This window comes from Mauremys mutica, chromosome 9 (assembly GCF_020497125.1).
Source record: "Mauremys mutica isolate MM-2020 ecotype Southern chromosome 9, ASM2049712v1, whole genome shotgun sequence".
Lineage (NCBI taxonomy): Eukaryota > Metazoa > Chordata > Testudines > Geoemydidae > Mauremys > Mauremys mutica.
Genome location: NC_059080.1, coordinates 20,057,338 through 20,075,605, shown reverse-complemented (window position 1 = coordinate 20,075,605; position 18,268 = coordinate 20,057,338). Strand labels below are relative to the sequence as shown.

Below are 18,268 nucleotides of genomic sequence, written 5' to 3'. Positions count from 1 at the left end.
GGTCATGGAAACAGCACTAGAAATTTGTTACCAACAAATTCGTTTAATCATTGTCATAAATAGCATAATTCTGATCCCACTGGGAACAAAGCCTTGGGAAGGTCCCATCTCAGTTGCAACACTGTAATGTCCTCATATGATTAAGAGACTGTTTGGTCTTGCCAGTGAAGACGGACCTTATCACCGTAGATGTGTTTTTACTGTGTTACTGCTACAGCTGCAGGAGAAAAAACTCAAATCTTGGCAGATATTTGATATTTCTTTAGATTTATAATAAACTCTTTACAGAGACAGCCATCCTTCACAGAGAAATCCCTCCAAGTAGCTACTTTCTGTTTATATCAACAAGAGCTCAGGCACTTCCACAGAGCATGGCATGGGAACAGAAACGATTTCAATGGTAACCAGGTGTCAAACCATTTAGGGCTTTATAAATTGATATCAACATCTTGAATTCCACCAGGCGGTCAACAGAAGCAAGAGCAGACTCTATTGCTCTGATGTGGTGTGCTCTGCATCTCATAAATAGGCCATGCATGGCATTCTGTACTAGCCTCGGTTTCCAGGTGGTCTCTGTGCATAGCCACACATAGAGAGCATTACAGGAATCTAATCTAACGGTGGCAGAAGCTGGAATAGGAGTACAGATACCTACATTAAAAAAAAAGCATTCGTGGCAACAGCCACTACCTGGGCATCCAGCAGCAGACCAGGATGTAACACTACCCCTAATTTGCATACTTATGCTACAAATGGCAGCTGAACTCCCTAATTCAGGTGCAGTGATTAAATTAGGACAGCACTCATGACTGCTTCCCCAAATCTGTTAACACTGACTTCCTGTTTGGGTTAAACCAACGTTTCTCAAATGCAGCCACAGTGGCTGCATGTAGCCACCAAGGACTTTTCGTGCGTCCACGACACCCTCCTGGGCTGTGATTGGGGGAGGGGGGAGGCGGCATGCACAAAGCATCAGCCCCTTCCCCTCCCTCCTTGTTGCTCCTGGATGTGCCACCCTGCCACCGCCTCTGGAGAAAGGTGGGACAATGCTGCAGGAGCAAAGTGAGTTCTTGACCCACCTTGGGGGGAGGGGGTTTGGGCGGCAGGCTCCAGCAGCAGGACTTCAGGAACCTGGCCGGGCAGCCCCAGGCTCCGACCGCAGGGCAGCAGGTATTGACCCCCCCACCCCGGCCATGCAGCCCTGGCCTCCAGCTGTGGGGCTTCAGCCTCCGGACCCTGGTTCCAGCTTCATGGCAGCAGGCACTGGGTCCCGGCTCCAGTCCCAAGCTCTGGTTGCTAAGTGGCAGGCACTGAACACAGGCGCCGACCCCTAGCCCCCGTGGCACGGCAGTGGGCTCCAAGCTACCCTGGGGGCTGAGGAACAATTGCCCACTATGGGGTTCTCTCAAATACTTAAGACCGGAACCTCTCAAAAGCAATGCTATAAACTCCTGTTTAGGTCGGCAAGAAGCATGTAAATTAACGTTCAGAGTGATCAAGCATATGAACACTAAATATTAAATCCAGAATGTTTTTGTTCATAGTGTGTTCATGGGAGTAGAGGGTTGTGGAACTATAATAACCTATGGGGAAAAAAAGAATTCACAGCCACCATTCAGAGAAAGAGCTAGATTGTTTATATAGTGCAGTAAATGTGCATATTTTATAGACAAATAAATCTCGTTTCTATTCCCAAAAAACAATTAAATTAAATTACATTTAAATTAATGATTTTCTTTCTATTACACAAATTTTACAAACTTGATTGTGGAGTATATTTAAAGAAGTGTTTATTTACAAGCTTTTATTGCAGCTCTCCTAGATTACATTTCCTTAATACAGGAGTTTCTAATCTATTTTTGTTGAAATAACTAATGTGAGGGTTCCTGTCCTGTCTCAGGACACATCCCACCTTCCCTCAGTTTGGACTGTTGAAGAGGCAGTCCCTATGTGTAAACTGACCCATGGCCAGATGCATTAGAGGCTGCCAAGGAAACAGGAAGAAAACTTTGTTTGTTTTAAACAAGCCACCTGTTGCTTTATCTACAGCTGCAGGAACATAAATACAGGGGGAAAAGAGGTGTCTCTAGGGTTATACCGCTTTTTTTGCCTCCCAGCCCTGCTCTTCTTTTCTGCCCACTCTCTGTAGATTGGGAAAAACTGCCCTCTTATAATGATGATAATTTAAACTTACATAGCACCTTTCAATTAAACATTACTTAAATAAGCCACACAACACCTCTGCAATTAGGGAAAGATCCCAATGTACAGATAAAGGAATGGAAGCACAGAGCTTACAGGATTTGTCTTAGGGTATGGCTACACTTACAAATTTGCAGCGCTGGTCGTCCAGCTGTGCAGGGCCAGCGCTGGTGTGTGGCCACACTCACAGCTACCAGCGCTGGTGTATGGCCACATTTGCAGCGCTGTTGGGAGTGATGCATTATGGGCAGCTATCCCAGCATTCAAGTGGCAGCAACGGTGCTTTTCAAAAGAGGGGGGTGGGGTGGGGCGTAGTGTGACAGGGAGCGGGGGGAGAGAGAGAGAGAATGGATTTTTGGAGCCAACACTGTGTGTTAGCTTCCTGACTTGAAAAATCAGAACACGTTCCCGATCCCTTACCCTTAACTCTTAACTGCAAACAGCCTGCAGCCAACACGACTCCCTTTCTCCCCTCTGCCCCCGCTGTTTCTGTCAAGCAAACACTCACTCCCTGCCTGCCTCATTATCTCATTTGATTGTTCACAGATTGATCACAGCAAACAGGAGCTGTGTTTGTAGATAAACAGCTCCGGGATCAACGGAGCTCGGAGTTCACAACAAAACAAAGAGAGGCTGCATAACAAAACAAAGAGTAATTTATAAAAGCATTCTGGGATACATCCTTATACCCTGGAGGCCAATCACAGCGCTGGTGTGTGGCCACACTTGATGACCAGCGCTGCAGCACCAGCGCTGGAATCCTTATTCCCCATGCTGAGTGAGGTGTATGGCCAGCGCTGCAGCCAGGGAGTTGCAACGCTGGAAGTGCCCTGCAGGTGTGGCCACTTACTAATTGCAGCGCTGGTGGAGGCTTTCCAGTGCTGCAACTCGCCAGTGTAGCCATACCCTTAGGTCATACAGAAATATCTGAGAGGGAGCTGGGGATCCCAGTTCTTGAGTCCCAATCCTATGCCTTAAGGATAGACTATCCTTCCTCTCATGCTTCTCTCTGAAAAATTTGGTATCAGCATGGAAGCCAAAGATTAAATCACCATGGGCAGCCCGCCCAGCAATCAGGAATAGACAGTGGTGAGGCAACCTAGGGAGCTAGGACATAAGTTTGTATTGCTGCTTTCCATGCTGTTGTACCTGCTCCTGGGACAGCAGACTTCAGTGTCCAGTGCTTTCAGTCTACCATGCCTTCATATCAACAGAAGTATATCACAAAGAAAAAATGTGTTTGTGCCTTTTTATGGCCCTGTATGATGTACAAAGATGGCCCTCTGTTTTTGAATATTTCTGCTTGTTTTTTACCTCACAGATTGCACAGGAAACCTTAATTCTGACATTTCCTAACTTCTGAGTGTTTGACTTCGAAATATTAATATACTTTTAGTGCCATTTTTTGATACAATATTATACAGTTTCAGTGATGAAACAAAGGTTTAGTATTGATTGTACTTGAAAACTATCTATTCCTACAGCATCATGGCTGTTAAATGTTATAAATATCTTGTTTAACACATCAGAGCATTGAATGGAAAGAACAATCAAGATTACCAAGAAGCATTTGTTCAAGGTCAAATCTAACGTTTACAAACTTTTCTGCTAAGTTTCCAATAAACTATTCCAGACAGCATTATGCTATGGTGCCACTTTTGACCAATGGCTACCTGCATAACTAACATATGTTAGAAATGAATCCAAATACTGCAGAAGTATATGAGAATCTTACCACTGGCTTTACTGGGGAGTTATACTGGGTCCTTAAAACCAAGAGAGGAAAAAATGTAATAGGAGGGAGGAAGCAAGGAAAGAGTGTATATGAACAAATGGGAGGAAGAATGAGAATGAGAAGGAAAGAGACAGAGTGAAAGGAAAGAGTTAAAAGAAGCATCTGGGCGAATGAGTGAGAGTAAATGCCAACTGTAACAGTGAATGAGAAGATATGTGGGAGTAAGCAAGAGAGGCAAAGGCACTGAGAAAAGAAAGTGAATGATAATTGTTGGACTGAATTTAGATTAGAGGGAATGAGGAGAGTGGGAAGAAAAGTATGGGAATGTTGAGAGGTCAACTGATCAGACTGGGCTTTTCAGTATATTAAGCTTAGTTAGGCAGTCACTGTACGCAGAAAAATAAAACTAAAGAGAACATTGGTTAAAATTAGTCATTTTGCGTGAGAATAACTTCACTTCCTCATTAGATTACATTTTATTATTTAGCAATAATTACAAGAATTAAGTAGCAACCTCCCTTGTGTATTTATCAATGTGATCCCTTTGGAAAGGCTCTTCTAAAAAGACATGCACATATGTTGATAAAGAACACCAGAACTCACTAATGGCTTAAAAATACATGGATTTCTGTATTAGGAAACTCATAAGATTGTTTTTAAATTGACTGATTCTTAAAAATGGCAAAAGTTGTTTCACCATTGTAAAAGGGGCCATCAAAAATAACTTTTTAAAAATGAAAGCTATATGCATTTTACCAAAATATCTTCAGCTAAGCAGTTTACATTACAACAGAAAGATGACAAATTTTCCTTATTTTGCTGTTTATATTGACTTAAATGAGAGCCACAGCTTGTTCAGACCTCTGAAAAAGACTTCTCAAGCTGGACACCGAAAATCTGAGACCAGTTCTGAAAAATGTAGCTGCATGCCTCTTCGTTTCATCTGTAGTTTTTAGAGAAGGCTTATGCTGGCTGATGCTGTATATTTAAGAGACAAGGTAGGTGAGGTAATTTTTTTTTTTTTTTTTTTTTATCATCGGATCAGCTTCTGCTGGTGGAAGAGACAAGCTTTTGAGCTTCACAGAGCTCTTCTTCATATCTAGAAAATGTAACCAGGATGTCACAGCTAAACAACAGGTGTTAAGCATAAGGGGTTAACACACATTACTGAGGAATATCAAGACTCACAAACCACTCACCACACAAAGGGACAGTTTCCTCCAGGACACAACCTACTTCCTCCAGAAACTCCACAATATTAACAATTTCCCTCAGAACACATTCCTTCCCTCCATGTATGTCCCTTTCCTATATACCAAAATCCTCACTGTGATGGCATCAAAGCCTGCCTAAAGACAATGGACAATACTCAGATATGCACCTCAAAGACGTCACCAAATTAATCCATTTCATTCTCACCCACAACAACTTTACATTTAACACCACACAGTTTGTCCAAACCACGGGAACAGTCACAGGTACTGGGATGGTTTCTCAATATGCCACCTCTTCATGGGACACCTCAAGCAAGAATTTCTGGGAAAATGCACTATAAAACCTATGATATACATTGATGACACTTTCATTCTCTGGACAGATAACCTAACTCCCTCACACATTTCCACCACAACTTCAACAGCCACCATTTGGTTTCTTTGGTGAGACGTGTCTACTGGGAAATGGCCTGAGGCCATCAAAATCACTTCACAGTTCATTAAACCATCCACAAGTGATAATCCAAGTTCATTAAGTGTGTCCTGCTGCACAGGACTGATCCTGGGCAATGTGCAGGCAATTCTCCCTTACTCCAAAAACCTTGTCTCTGAGTATGTAACGAGAAAGGAACATTTTTCCCATGGTTATGCAAGTGTGGGTGGGTCACCAGTCATGTTTCAATTACTCTAATGCTGGGTGGTCAGGGAAGGTGCATGATACTTGCATCTTTAAGAATACAAGTCTTTTTGAAAAGATGCGAGCACAGATTGGCATATGCATTGTAGCCCCACCAATGTGAAAACTGTGTTTCTCAGATGCCTAGTCCAGCCTTTGCTTCTCTGACTCATGAAACCATACACCTGGCAGCTAGAAAGGAACAAGGAAAGATTTAAGTACCACCTAAGTATATGCAAGATCACAGTGGTGCATGTGTTTGACAGATTAAAGGGTCAATGGAGGTGTCTTATGAATAGCCTGGATCTCAGAGAGCCAAATGTTCTTGTTACTGTTGCACGTTGAGTTTCACATAAATTTGCAAGACCATGGGGGAAATGGTGTGGGGGGGGAGGAGGGCGGGGAAGAGAAAAAAAAAGACTGATTTTGAGGAACCTGACCGGGGCAATTAGATTCATCAGCAGGTCAGTTTTGTCAGTAGGTCTTAAAATTGGGTGTGGACACATGCAAGGCTGTGCCAACAGAAGACAAGTTTTACCAGTAAACTCTGTAGTGTAGATGAGGTCTTAGAACAAGTGACAAAAACATAAACAAATAAATTTAATTGAAATAGCACCTTCAGTCATTAATCTTTGTTGTGACTGCTTATTAGAAACCAAGAGCTATAGAAAGCAAGTTAAAAAAACCACTCTTGTATGAATGAAAAAAAATGTAGATCTTATCACATATTCCACATTGTACCTGGAATGGCAAGATAAGAAGAAAAATGGAAGAAAATTGAAGTTAGCCTATTTCTGCTTTTTACAGTTCTACTTTCCAGTAACGTACATAGTCTTACTTTTACTGTTGACAATGTGGACTTTGAAGGGAACCCCTAAGCGTACTACTTGACTCATCCAGATTAATCATGTAACAATTTGCCTTAGTTGCAGGACTGCTGCTCTTTCTAATCATATTCTTCTTTATCCCCTTTATGTTTCTTCTAGACTGAATAATCTTTTTTATTATAGGCTTTGTTTCAGATGCAAGTAAACTGCTTTGGGAATGGTCCTAAACTCCCTAAAGACTGCATTTCCATTTACTTGGGTCATTTTTCAAGCTCATTATGTAGACCACATCCAACATTTTGGTCTTTAGTAATATCCAGCAGATGTCATAAGTCAAACAGGAGCTCTGACAGGAAGCACTTGGAAGGATGAGATGGAGAAGTTATATTTGTGGAAACATAAAATTAATCTCAATGTTAAGGTTTGGAGTCTGGACACAGTTCCACACTATGCTGTGCATAGAAGAGGCTTAAGAAAATTATTTACTATGTCTGTTTTCCCCCTAGAATCCATTCCTCTCTCCAGGATGCAAAAGTTAACATCTCTTTGCACTCTGTTTTGAAGCAACAAGCCTCTGAACAACTATTGAACTAGGTAGGTGAGAGAGTGGAAACATGAATCGCTATTATTTGTATTGGTGTATCACCCAAATGTCTCAATTAAAATAGATCTCCATTGGGCTAGACAATGCACAACATACATACAAATACTGCTCCACCCTTAAAAAACTTACAACTAAAGAAAGAAAAAAATTCAACTTGAGGGAAATGGAATACAACATGAATGCAAAATAATGAAGGTGGTGATGGGCAAACATTTTAATAATGTGGAATTAATGATAAGTTATTAATGTTTAAACTTTGTTTTATTATTTTTAGCCTTGCCTTTTCCCCATATATTTAACCCTAGCCTTTTTCTATTTTTAAAGTAATGCAGAAGTTGCTAAAACATGCATTAATGTCTTTACTTTCAGGGTTCTTGAAGGCCTACACCCACCCTACCGATCATCTCTCATTCAGTATAGAGTTTGACTCCTGCCTGATGCCAGACTCCATTGCCCACTTGTTATACAGTATTTTAAAACAAGCACCTTTGTGCTTATCTCCTATGCTGCCCCTCACGATTGGGAGGAGTTCCCTGTAAACATCCTGAAAGCCACTTCAAATCCCTCCTTAAAACTCACTTTTTCTCTGAGTTCTACAAAAACTTGACAATGGTTAATGTACTGAGACCATAAGAACATAAGAATGGCCCAACTGGGTCAGACCACGGATCCATCTAGCCCAGTATCCTGTCTTCTGACAGTGGCTAGTGCCAGCAGGGCTGGCTTTATGACCCGTGCGGCCCGATTGGAATACGCAGCGGCGGTCTGGGGTCCGCTCTGGGTCTTCCGCGGCACTGAAGGACCCCCTGCCACTGAAATGCCGAAGACCCCCGGAGCAGACCCCCCGCCACTGAAATGTCGCCGAAGACCCATGGAGTGGGGCCCCCTTAGGTGCGGTGCCCTCTTCAGTGCGGGGCTCAATTCCGGGGAATCGGTGTAAAGCTGGCCCTGAGGGCCAGGTGCCCCAGAGGAAACGAACAGAACAGGTAATCATCAAGTGATCCATCCCGTCGTCCATTCCCAGCTTCTGGCACACATGTGTACTGCCTGTGGTGCTGGACAATATTGTCTCATTGCTTCTTTTCTTAGAAACTATAAGGTAATGACAGAAATGAAAGTCTGACGGGGTTACTCTGTGCAATAGATCCAGGGGTTCTCAAACTGGGGGTCGGGACCCTCGGAGGGGGTCACAAGGTTATTACATGGGGGGGGCTTGCGAGCTTCAGCCTCCACCCCAAACCCTGCTTTGCCGCCTGCATTTATAACGGTGTTAAATATATTTAAAAGTATTTTTAATTTATAATGGGGGGGGGGGTGTCGCACTCAGATGCTTGCTATGTGAAAGGGGTCACCAGTACAAAAGTTTGAGAACCACTAACACAGAAGGTAGTTTTTTATCACTTGGTAATCTGGAGGCTTTTGCAAGATATCATGCCACATCACACTCATTTCACTAACTAAAAATTTATGTCTACTTCATTACAAAGCAGACAGACTAAGACTACATTCCCACTTATGAATCACTCTCTGAAATCATCTTCCTGTTAAAAATCTTCTAAAGATGTAACTTTTCAAGATCATTCAAAATAGACCAACAATGAAAGTTGATGAATTCATTTTATTTTTTTGTTTTAAATCCATTGTGCATAAATATTGCACAGGTTTTAGAATAGTGCTGCAGTACCTCATCACAAAAGGACAGGATATGGACCAAGTTTCTGCCTTATCTCTGAATTTCTTGTCTTGCGCAAGTTTAAAAACAAGACCCCGATCATCATCTGAACATAGTCTTTTGTCATTTAATTTATTTCTGTCCAGCCATTTTATCGATCTAAGCAAATAATAAGAACTTTATTCTGGTCTGTGATAGAATTATGTCTGTCACAGGCATTTAATCAGAATCAATGGTAATGAAAAGCTAGTCAAATAATGTACTTGTGCAATATATATAGGTTTAAGATTATTATCAAACTGAAATAATAGCTACTCAAGAGTTTTTCAAGGATTGTTCATTCATTTTAACATTTAGATGCAGTAACATTTGAGATGTGTTTAAAATACTCTTACTTTACAATTCTGCTTTCCATTTCTGCAGTTTTGATTGTTTCCATTTATGAGCCAGACTACCAAGAATTTTATTTGGGAACCAAAAAAAGAAAAGTTACTTTGCAACATCTACTGGAATGTATTACCAAATATATCCATAGCTGAGGGCAGGAATTTTGACATATATTAGTAATATAACTAGTATACCTCTATATGAGTAAATGATTGTCTAAGTTGTCTTTGGACAACATAAACACAAGAATATGACAAAGCATTTTCTGCACCACTCTGGCATTTCAGCAGCAGGGGGAGGGGTGCTTCCCTGTTACAGTTCATTGTTTCAATGGAATTGAATTTTCATTTGGGACTTTGCCACAAATTCTAACGGAAGGGAATAAGATTTGTCTGGACTTTAAAGGTGACTTGATGTTTAGATGTCACCTTCTACATTATGCCTATGCAAGTTATAGAATGTTGTACTTTTAAAAGATATAAATAAATGTGGGGAAAGGAAGAGAGAATTACTGAACAAATGTCAGGAAATAGAGATAAGAATGGAAAATGTCAAGATGCAAAAAAACAGCAATAGAAGTAGATAAAATGGAGTATGCTGCTGACCAATTTAGAAAAAAGCCAGTACAAATTATTTGCTTTCTGAAAATACATTTTAAAATACCCACGGTAAAGTACATGTCCAAAATATATGTATTCTAGCACTTAAGAAGCACGGAGAATTTACCTATGCAGTAGATTATCAACAAAGATCTCTTAAGCCCATGTTTAAAAGGGGAAGTTTATTTCAAAATCAGACAGGCACTTAACTGGTATCAATCCTCACCGTTACTGCTTGGCAATGCTGTTGACTTCACGATGAGAAAAAGTGTAGCTGGATACAACACAGGCATCACAAGCCTCAACAATACATTAGAAAATATAGATGTTGCTGGTGACATAGGTCTTCTAAGTGACAACTCAACCAACACGCAAGGAAAGACTGAGAGACCATCCAGCATTATAGCTGAAACCCCGTTATATCGGGGTAAGGGCGGCAGGGCTCCGGTGGTGATTTTAAGGGCTCGGGGCTCCCCGCAGCAGCTGGAGCCCCGGACCCTTTAAAGCGCCGCCCGAGCTCCGCTGTCGCAGCCCCAGGGTAGTGGCAGCAGGGCTCCAGTGGTGATTTAAAGGGCCCGGGGCTCCCCGCAGCAGCCAAAGCCCCGGACCTTTTAAAGCGCCCGCTGCTACCGCGCTATACGCAAACCCGTGTTATATCAGGTCGCGTTATAGTGGGGTAGAGGTGTATCTGAAGTTGAATTTATTGTTTCTCATTGCCATGTCCTTCAAGACTTTAGAACTAGAACTCATGCTTGTTTTTATATACAGATTGAAAGAGGAAAAGAAGCTTTCCCAATCAGTTTCTCAACTTTGAATGAACTAGTCTTTTTACTAAACTGACTGAATAAATTGAAGAAGAATAAAATATTTTCTGCACCCACTAGAAAGGTGACAGCTTTCAAAAGCTGGTTTAGCACTTCAAACTCTGGTCCCAGGGGCTTAGACAGTGACTTCCACGAGTTCAGTGGTTTGACTTTCTTTAAAACTTCAGCAGCAAACATATACTGCTTGATTTTTTTTTAATTTAATTTAATTATTTTAGTGGATCATAGCAAGCTTAGGCCTTAGCACAGGTCAACATAAAAATAAACCTATTTAAAATTGAAATTAACAAGATCTTATTTCAACAATTCTGCAGTTAAATTTTTTCAGACATTTTGATTCATTAAAAATTTTGATATTTTGATCTTTCATTTCAATACAGGGCAAAACACAACTGTTGAAATATCAGAATTTCCTGTGAGGCAGAAATTCTGATTTTCTTTCAGCTGTAGCTAAAGAAAATTGTCCCTTAACCCAGTTAAAAAACTATTCCAATTTGTAGACTAAATCTTAAGTGTGTTTCGTAAGCAGGGTTACGCTAGCATCTGACTGGAATTATTACAGAGTAGTGCTTGTAAAAGAAAACTAGCTACCACAGGGCTCCCTGGTGATTCTCAGTATAATACTCTACTGTCAGTCACATACTAGTTGTGCCCTTTTAGCAGAAACTCTTATGGTTGCCTTTTTTCCTTTTTATAGTTACTCTGGCTGCTACTGAATTTAATCTTTAACACTGCAGGGCAAAATTCTGAGTTTAATACCGTTAACGACAGGGAATTAGACAGTAAATAGGTTTTCAGCCAGTCTAGATTACAGCAGCCTTTATGATGATTTGCTTTTTAAAAAATTAAAACTAGATCTGCTATGACTGGTGTTATAATATTTTATAAATAGCAATAATAAATTTGTAAAAATTATAATATTCTATGGAAAATGAACTATACTAAAAAAAAAGTCATGTGATGGCAAGAAAGAAGAGAGGTGGTAAAACAGTATTTGGCAAATTTTCAACATTATTTTAATAGATAATACCTAGTCCTGCCATGAACGCAGGGGATAGCCTCTCAAAGTCCCTTCCAGTCCTATGATTAAGTGAAAAAATCAAAGTAAATATTTACTCAATAATCAACCAGTTTTAACAGCTGGTCAAATACTATTCTATCAAATTATACATTCAGTAAGTATTTTTCTACTATTCAACAAGCTCAACACATTTTTTAAATGTATTAATCAAAGATGGTAGTTATAATTAAATACAACAGCAGACATTATAATACAGTAAAAGCTGTATTATCAGGCCCTGTACCAACCAAAAAACTCTAAAACCAGCATTTCTAATCTTCATAGAAAGTCCAGTTTATAGTCTGGTTGGCACCGGGCCAGCAGGCTCTCTACCTGGCGCTGCGTGGCTTCCTGGAAGCGGCAACATGTCCCTGCTGCTCCTAGGCGGAGGAATGGCCATGATGGGGTCAGAGTGCGGAAGGGGGAGCAGGGCCGGAGGCTGGGGCATGGGAGGGGGTGTGGGACACAGGTTCTGGGAGGGAGTTTAGGTGCAGGGAACTCAGGGCAGGTGGTTGGGGTATGGGAGGGGTTTCAGGATGCCGGGTGGTGCTCACCTTGGGCGGCTCCCCGCAAGAGGCAACCTGTCCCTGCTGCTCCCAGGTGGAGGCGCAGCTAGGCAGCTCTGTGCACTGCCTCCGCATGCAGGTGCCACCCCTGCAGCTCCCATTGGCTGTGGTTCCCAGCCAAAGGGAGCTGCAGAGCCAGCGCACAAAGCCACGCCTTGGCCTAGGGACAGCAGGGACAGCTCACTGCTTGCAAGGCGCCATCCCAGGTGAACACCCTCCAGATCTGGCACCCTGAAACCCCTTCCTCATTGCAATCCCCTGCCTCGAGCTCTCTCTTGCACCCAAACTCCCTCCCGTGCTCCAACCCTGCACCGCCTGCCACGCCCAAACTCCCTCCCTCTTAGTTAACTGGAATTTTTCACTTACCAGCACCCCCCATTTCCCTAACATGCCAGATTTACTCCTTTTTGAGTACAATGAGTGTGGTTTGGGTTGCTAGCACAGGCACTTCCTAACCTGTGGCCTAAACCTACTAGCCAGTGTGAAAGGATTTGATAGTAGACAGGGCCATAAGGAGAGAGGCCATCAGGGCCCAAATAAATTAAGGATTTATAGTAGGGCTGTCAAGGGATTTAAAAAATTAATCACAATTAATCACACTGTTAAACAATAATAGAATACCATTTATTTAAATATTTTTGGGCATTTTCTACATTTTCAAATATATTGAATTATAACCCAGAATACAAAGTATACAGTGCTCACTTTATATTTATCTTTGATTACAAGTATTCACACTGTAAAAAAAACAAAAAATAGTATTTTTCAATTCACCTAATATAAGTACTGTAGTGCAATCTCTTTACCATGAAAGTTGAACTTACATATGTAGAATTATGTACAAAAAAATGCATTAAAAATAAAACAATGTAAAATTTTGGAGCCTGCAAGTCCACTCAGTCGTACTTCTTGTTCAGCTAATCGCTCAAAACTAGTTTGTTTACATTTGCAGGAGATAATGCTGCCCGCTTCTTGTTTACGTCACCTGAAAGTGAGAACAGGCATTTGCATGGCACTGTTGTAGCCAGCATTGCAAGATGTTTACGTGCCAGATCCACTAAAGATTTGTATGTCCCTCCATGCTTCAGTCACCATTCCAAGGGACATGTGTCCATGCTGATGACAGGTTCTGCTCAATAACGATACAAAGCAGTGTGGACCGACGCATGTTCATTTTTATTATCCGAGTCAGATGCAACCAGCAGAAGTGGATTTTCTTCTTTGGTGGTTCGGGTTTTGTAATTTCCGCATCAGAGTGTTGCTCTTTTAAGACTTCTGAAAGCATGCTCCACACCTCGTCCTCTCAGATTTTGGATGACACTTCAGATTCTTAAACCTTGGGTTGAGTGCTATCTTTAGAAACCGCACATTGGTACCTTCTTTGCATTTTGTCAAATCTGCAGCGAAAGTGTTCATAAAATGAACATGTGCTGAGTCATCATCCGAGACTGCTATAACAAGAAATATATGGCAGAATGCGGATAAAACTGAGCAGGGGACATACAAGTCTCCCTGAAGGAGTTAAGTCACAAATTTAATAAACGCATTTTTTTTTAACAAGCGTCATCAGCATGGAAGCACATCCTCTGGAATGGTGGCCGAAGCATAAAGGGGCTTACAAATGTTTAATTCTCAATTACTGAGGCGCACTGATGTACTTTACTTTCCACAACCAAATCTCTGTACAACTTTTCATGAGTGATATACCCGAATATTAAGATTCTAATATCTAAACTGTATTGCTAAATCTATTCACCTAAATTTGGGTTATTGCTGATTATGCACTATATGTATCTTATGACTTTAAAAACAAAAGTTGTATTTGCGGATAATCTAAGCACTATACCCAGATGTACAGACACTCTTTTCTGAACCTGTATATTATATAATTTTAACATTAGCTTTAATAATTTTTTTTTTACATCTGGCACGTAAAAACCTTGCAATGCCAGCTACAAAAGTGCCATGCAAATGCCTGTTCTCATTTTCTGGTGACATTTTAAATAAGAAGAGGGCAGCATTATCTCCTGTAAATGTACACAAACTTGTTTGTCTTAGCAACTGGCTGAACAAGAAGTAGGACTGAATGGACTTGTAACCTCTGAAGTTTTATATTGTTTTCTTTTTGAGTGCAGTTATGTAACAAAAAAATAAATCTACATTGGTAAGTTACACTTTCAGGACAAAGATTGCACTACAGTACTTGTATGAGGTGAATCGAAAAATACAATTTCTTTTGTTTAGCATTTTTACAGTGCAAATAATAAAAAATAATATAGCCTTATTTCAATTACAACACAGAATACCACATATATGCAAATGTAGAAAAACATCCAAAATATTTAATAAATTTCTATTAGTATTCTATTAACAGTGTGATTAAAAATTGTGATTAATTACAGTTATTTTTTTAATTGCAATTTTTTTTAGTTAATCACTTGAGTTAACTGCAATTAATTGACAGCACTTATTTATAAGTTGAAAACAAGTATTTTAAAACAGCATTCCCGAAAAAGCGTGGCATTACATAACACAGGTGCAACATGCTCTTCAGAAGCTGGAGGTTCAGAGTAGTCATTTTCTTGGCCTCTATGCCAAGAGGAGAATGTCATTACTACCGAATGTGCTGGTGGCTTTTTTATACAGACACTGTGTCCCCATTAGACTGGGGAGGGATAGCTCAGTGGTTTGAGCATTGGCCTGCTAAACCCAGGGTTATGAGTTCAATCCTTGAGGAGGCCACTTAGGGATCTGGGGCAAAAATCAGTACTTGGTCCTGCTAGTGAAGGCAGTGGGCTGGACTCGATGACCTTTCAAGGTCCCTTCCGGTTCTAGGAGATAGGTATATCTCCAATTATATTATTTTTATAATTACAGGTCCCCTAGCCTTCTTCACAGCCTTCTGTTATTCTGGGTCAAATTTCAACCAGTATTTTTGATATAAAAACACTGTCTCATTCTTTAACAGCCCCCCTTTTATGTCACTACCTGATAAACCAACAACATGTAACAAAACCAGGGTGGATAAAAATCAGTGATTTTTTTTTAAATCAAAAATCCGATTTTTTTGATCAAATGCTTTTTGAGGAAAAAACCTATCTAAAGATAGTTTTAATTAAGATATAATGTATCTCAAAGATATCTCATCATGGAATAGGGATTATAAATCCTAATTCTAGAATATGAGACAATATATTCATGTAATGTTTAAGAAAAGTTTTGTAAACGAGTTCCAATAATTCATGGATTATGGATCCAATTTTACAGGGTTCCAGGGGCTTCTGTATAGATTATTTAGGTGAATCTTTCTATCTACCTAATGGGACTCAGTGCTCAGTCTAGAAGATACCATCAAAGATGCTTAGTTTTGCAGTTCTCAAACCACTGAGTTGTGTCTCCAGAGATAACATGCTTGTTAACAGCAAAAACGTATTAAAATAAATAATACATAGAGGTGAGAAATAACAGACCTCAATCCTATTGTCCCTCTTCAAATTTGTGTACACCGAGTCAATTCCTCACCCCTCTCTAAAAGTGCAAAGTTTCAAAACGTTCAATGAATAGAAGATTTGTGGGGGGCGGAACAGATCTGGATAAGGAGAAGAAGTTTGGAGATAAATGTGAGAAGGGAGAGCCAGGCGGTAGAAACAAAAGTGAAACTGTTTGAGCAGCATATTCCAGAATGCACTTTTATGTAGAAATCCATGATTAAATCAAACCCACCCTGAACAAAACTTTGTGTTAAATATTTGTTTAAGTTATAAACATTTCACAATTAAAAGATCAGTTACTATTTCTTAAGAAAGCTTCCAATTTTGTTTTAAAAACATTAGAACTAAAGTGCATCAAAATTAACAACCACAGATGTAAATATGAGAGAACACACAGTATTTACATGGCTGTCAGAAGCCCCAAATCTGTTCAAGCCAGTGTAATTAGTACTAGGTCCTCAGTTACCCACTACAGACTAAGCAACAGCTGTCTACTCAGGTCCCCCTACATTCATGCTATAGCTCCAGCAAGTTCCCCATTTTGCCGATTTCACTTAAATTTTCTTCACCAGAATAACCTTGTGAGGTACAATTGCTTGATTACATGATGGTCGGAGGTGGAGCATGGGGAAAACAAATTGACTCAGAAATGAGAAGCTGGGGATGGACAACAGGGGATGGGTAGATCACTTGATGGTTATCTGTTCTGTTCATTCCCTTTGGGGCGCTGTGCATTAGCCACTGTCACGAGATATGGGGCTAGATCAGCGGTTCTCAAACTTTTGTACTAGTGACCCCTTTCACACAGCAAGCCTCTGAATACAACCCCCCTTATAAATTAAAAACACTTTTAAATATATTTAATACCATTATAAATGCTGGAGGCAAAAAAGCAGGGTTTGGGGTGGAGCCTAACAGTTCGCAACCCCCCATATAATAACTTCACGATCCCCTGAGGGGTCCCGACTCCCAGTTTGAGAACCCCTGGGCTAGATGGACCTTTGGTCTGACCCACTATGGCTGTTCTTATGTTATTATGCTTTGTATATTCATCCACTCACACATAAAATATGTAGCTACAAAAAAAGTCTGGGCAAACTACAGGGCAATAGAATGAAGACATCAAAGAATATATATATATATAGTGGAAAGCAGTAACAGATCAAAGGAAGCTCAGAAGGAAAAGGACAAACCAAACCTTCCCACCAGCCATGGTTTATCAGTAAAAACAGGCAGGAACACACAGGGCAGCAAATTCCCCTAAAAAAGCCCAACCCCAACACCCCCATACAGAAACTCACTACCTGCTTGGCCCTAGCCTCCCCTGCCCTGATGTCCTCGGCCCTGCTGGCCCTGCCTCCTGGCCCCATCCCCTGCAATCCTGACCCCAGCGCCCCTTCCTCACAGGGGCGCCAAGCAGCAGTCCCGTGCCGACGAGCCCCCTTGCTCCCCAGCACCCCCAGCGCCCCACTGCCGACGAGCCCCCACTCGAGCCTGCGTGAGCCCTGCCCGCCCCACAGCCCCCTCTCCTCCCTTTGCCGGCGCTCCCCCGGCTCCCGCCGTGTCCTCCCCGCTAGCGCCCGGTCCCAGTCCCGGTCGGGACTCACGTTCCCCGCCGCACCTGATAGATCCGCGGGGAGGGCTGGCCCCGCTTCCGCCCGCTGCCGGCTGTCCAGCCGTGGACACAAGCCGCCGGCTGCCGGAGCAGGGACGCTGCCAGCAGCCTGCGCCGATAGAAGGCGGCGAGAGCCGCCAGGCTCCGCGGAGCCCCCAACAGCGCCATCTTGAAAGAAAGAGAAGATAGAGAGGATTGTGGGATAGTGGCGGACTAGAGCGGGGTGGGGGAGAAGGAGCGAGGGCGAGAGTTCGCATGCCCCCCTCACCTGGCCTGGCCTGGCCCCGGAAATGGAGCCCGCTCGGCTCTAGCGTAGTGTTGGTGGGAATCAGGCCAAGGGTTTCAATCCATCTCTCCCACCCCTCGGTGCCACCTATGCTGAGAAAGCCCCGTGCCTGCTGCAGAGCCACTGGTGACCCCGCGGGTAGCGTTCCAAGCCCCAGTGGGAGACCTGCCAGAGGCAGCTCCCTGGCCTGGTCCACAAATCTCCATGGCAGCCTGGACAGTGAGAGGTTACCCAGGCAGGGAGCCATCCTGGGCTTTGATGCAGTGTGGGGGTGGAGTGGCTGCATGCTCCGTCCTGGAGCTGCCAGCACTACTGCCTGCTGCCCCTGTTTCTCATGTTCACAAAACAAGTTTTGTAACCCATCAGCTATGGTGGACTCTGGGCACCTGAGCAAGCCACTGGCCTTCCAAACTAGTGAAATTGACCATAGGTTAGGTAAGCATATTAGCAGTCACACAAAGCTTCCCTTTCCAATCCCCAGGAAATAGGATGACTAGATGCACCAGGACA

The 18,268-nt window shown here is 42.0% G+C and overlaps 1 protein-coding gene across 1 annotated transcript in view; it reads right to left on the bottom strand.

Moving 5' to 3' along the window:
• Positions 1 to 17,692, bottom strand: part of ABCB7 (ATP binding cassette subfamily B member 7) — a 68,244-nt gene extending 50,552 nt beyond the window's left edge. The window contains exon 1 of the mRNA XM_045031281.1: positions 17,479 to 17,692. Within this exon, the coding sequence (XP_044887216.1) occupies positions 17,479 to 17,640 (162 nt within the window). The 5' untranslated portion in view covers positions 17,641 to 17,692. The remainder of the gene's footprint in view (positions 1 to 17,478) is intronic.
• Between the last annotated feature and the right edge of the window lie 576 nt (positions 17,693 to 18,268).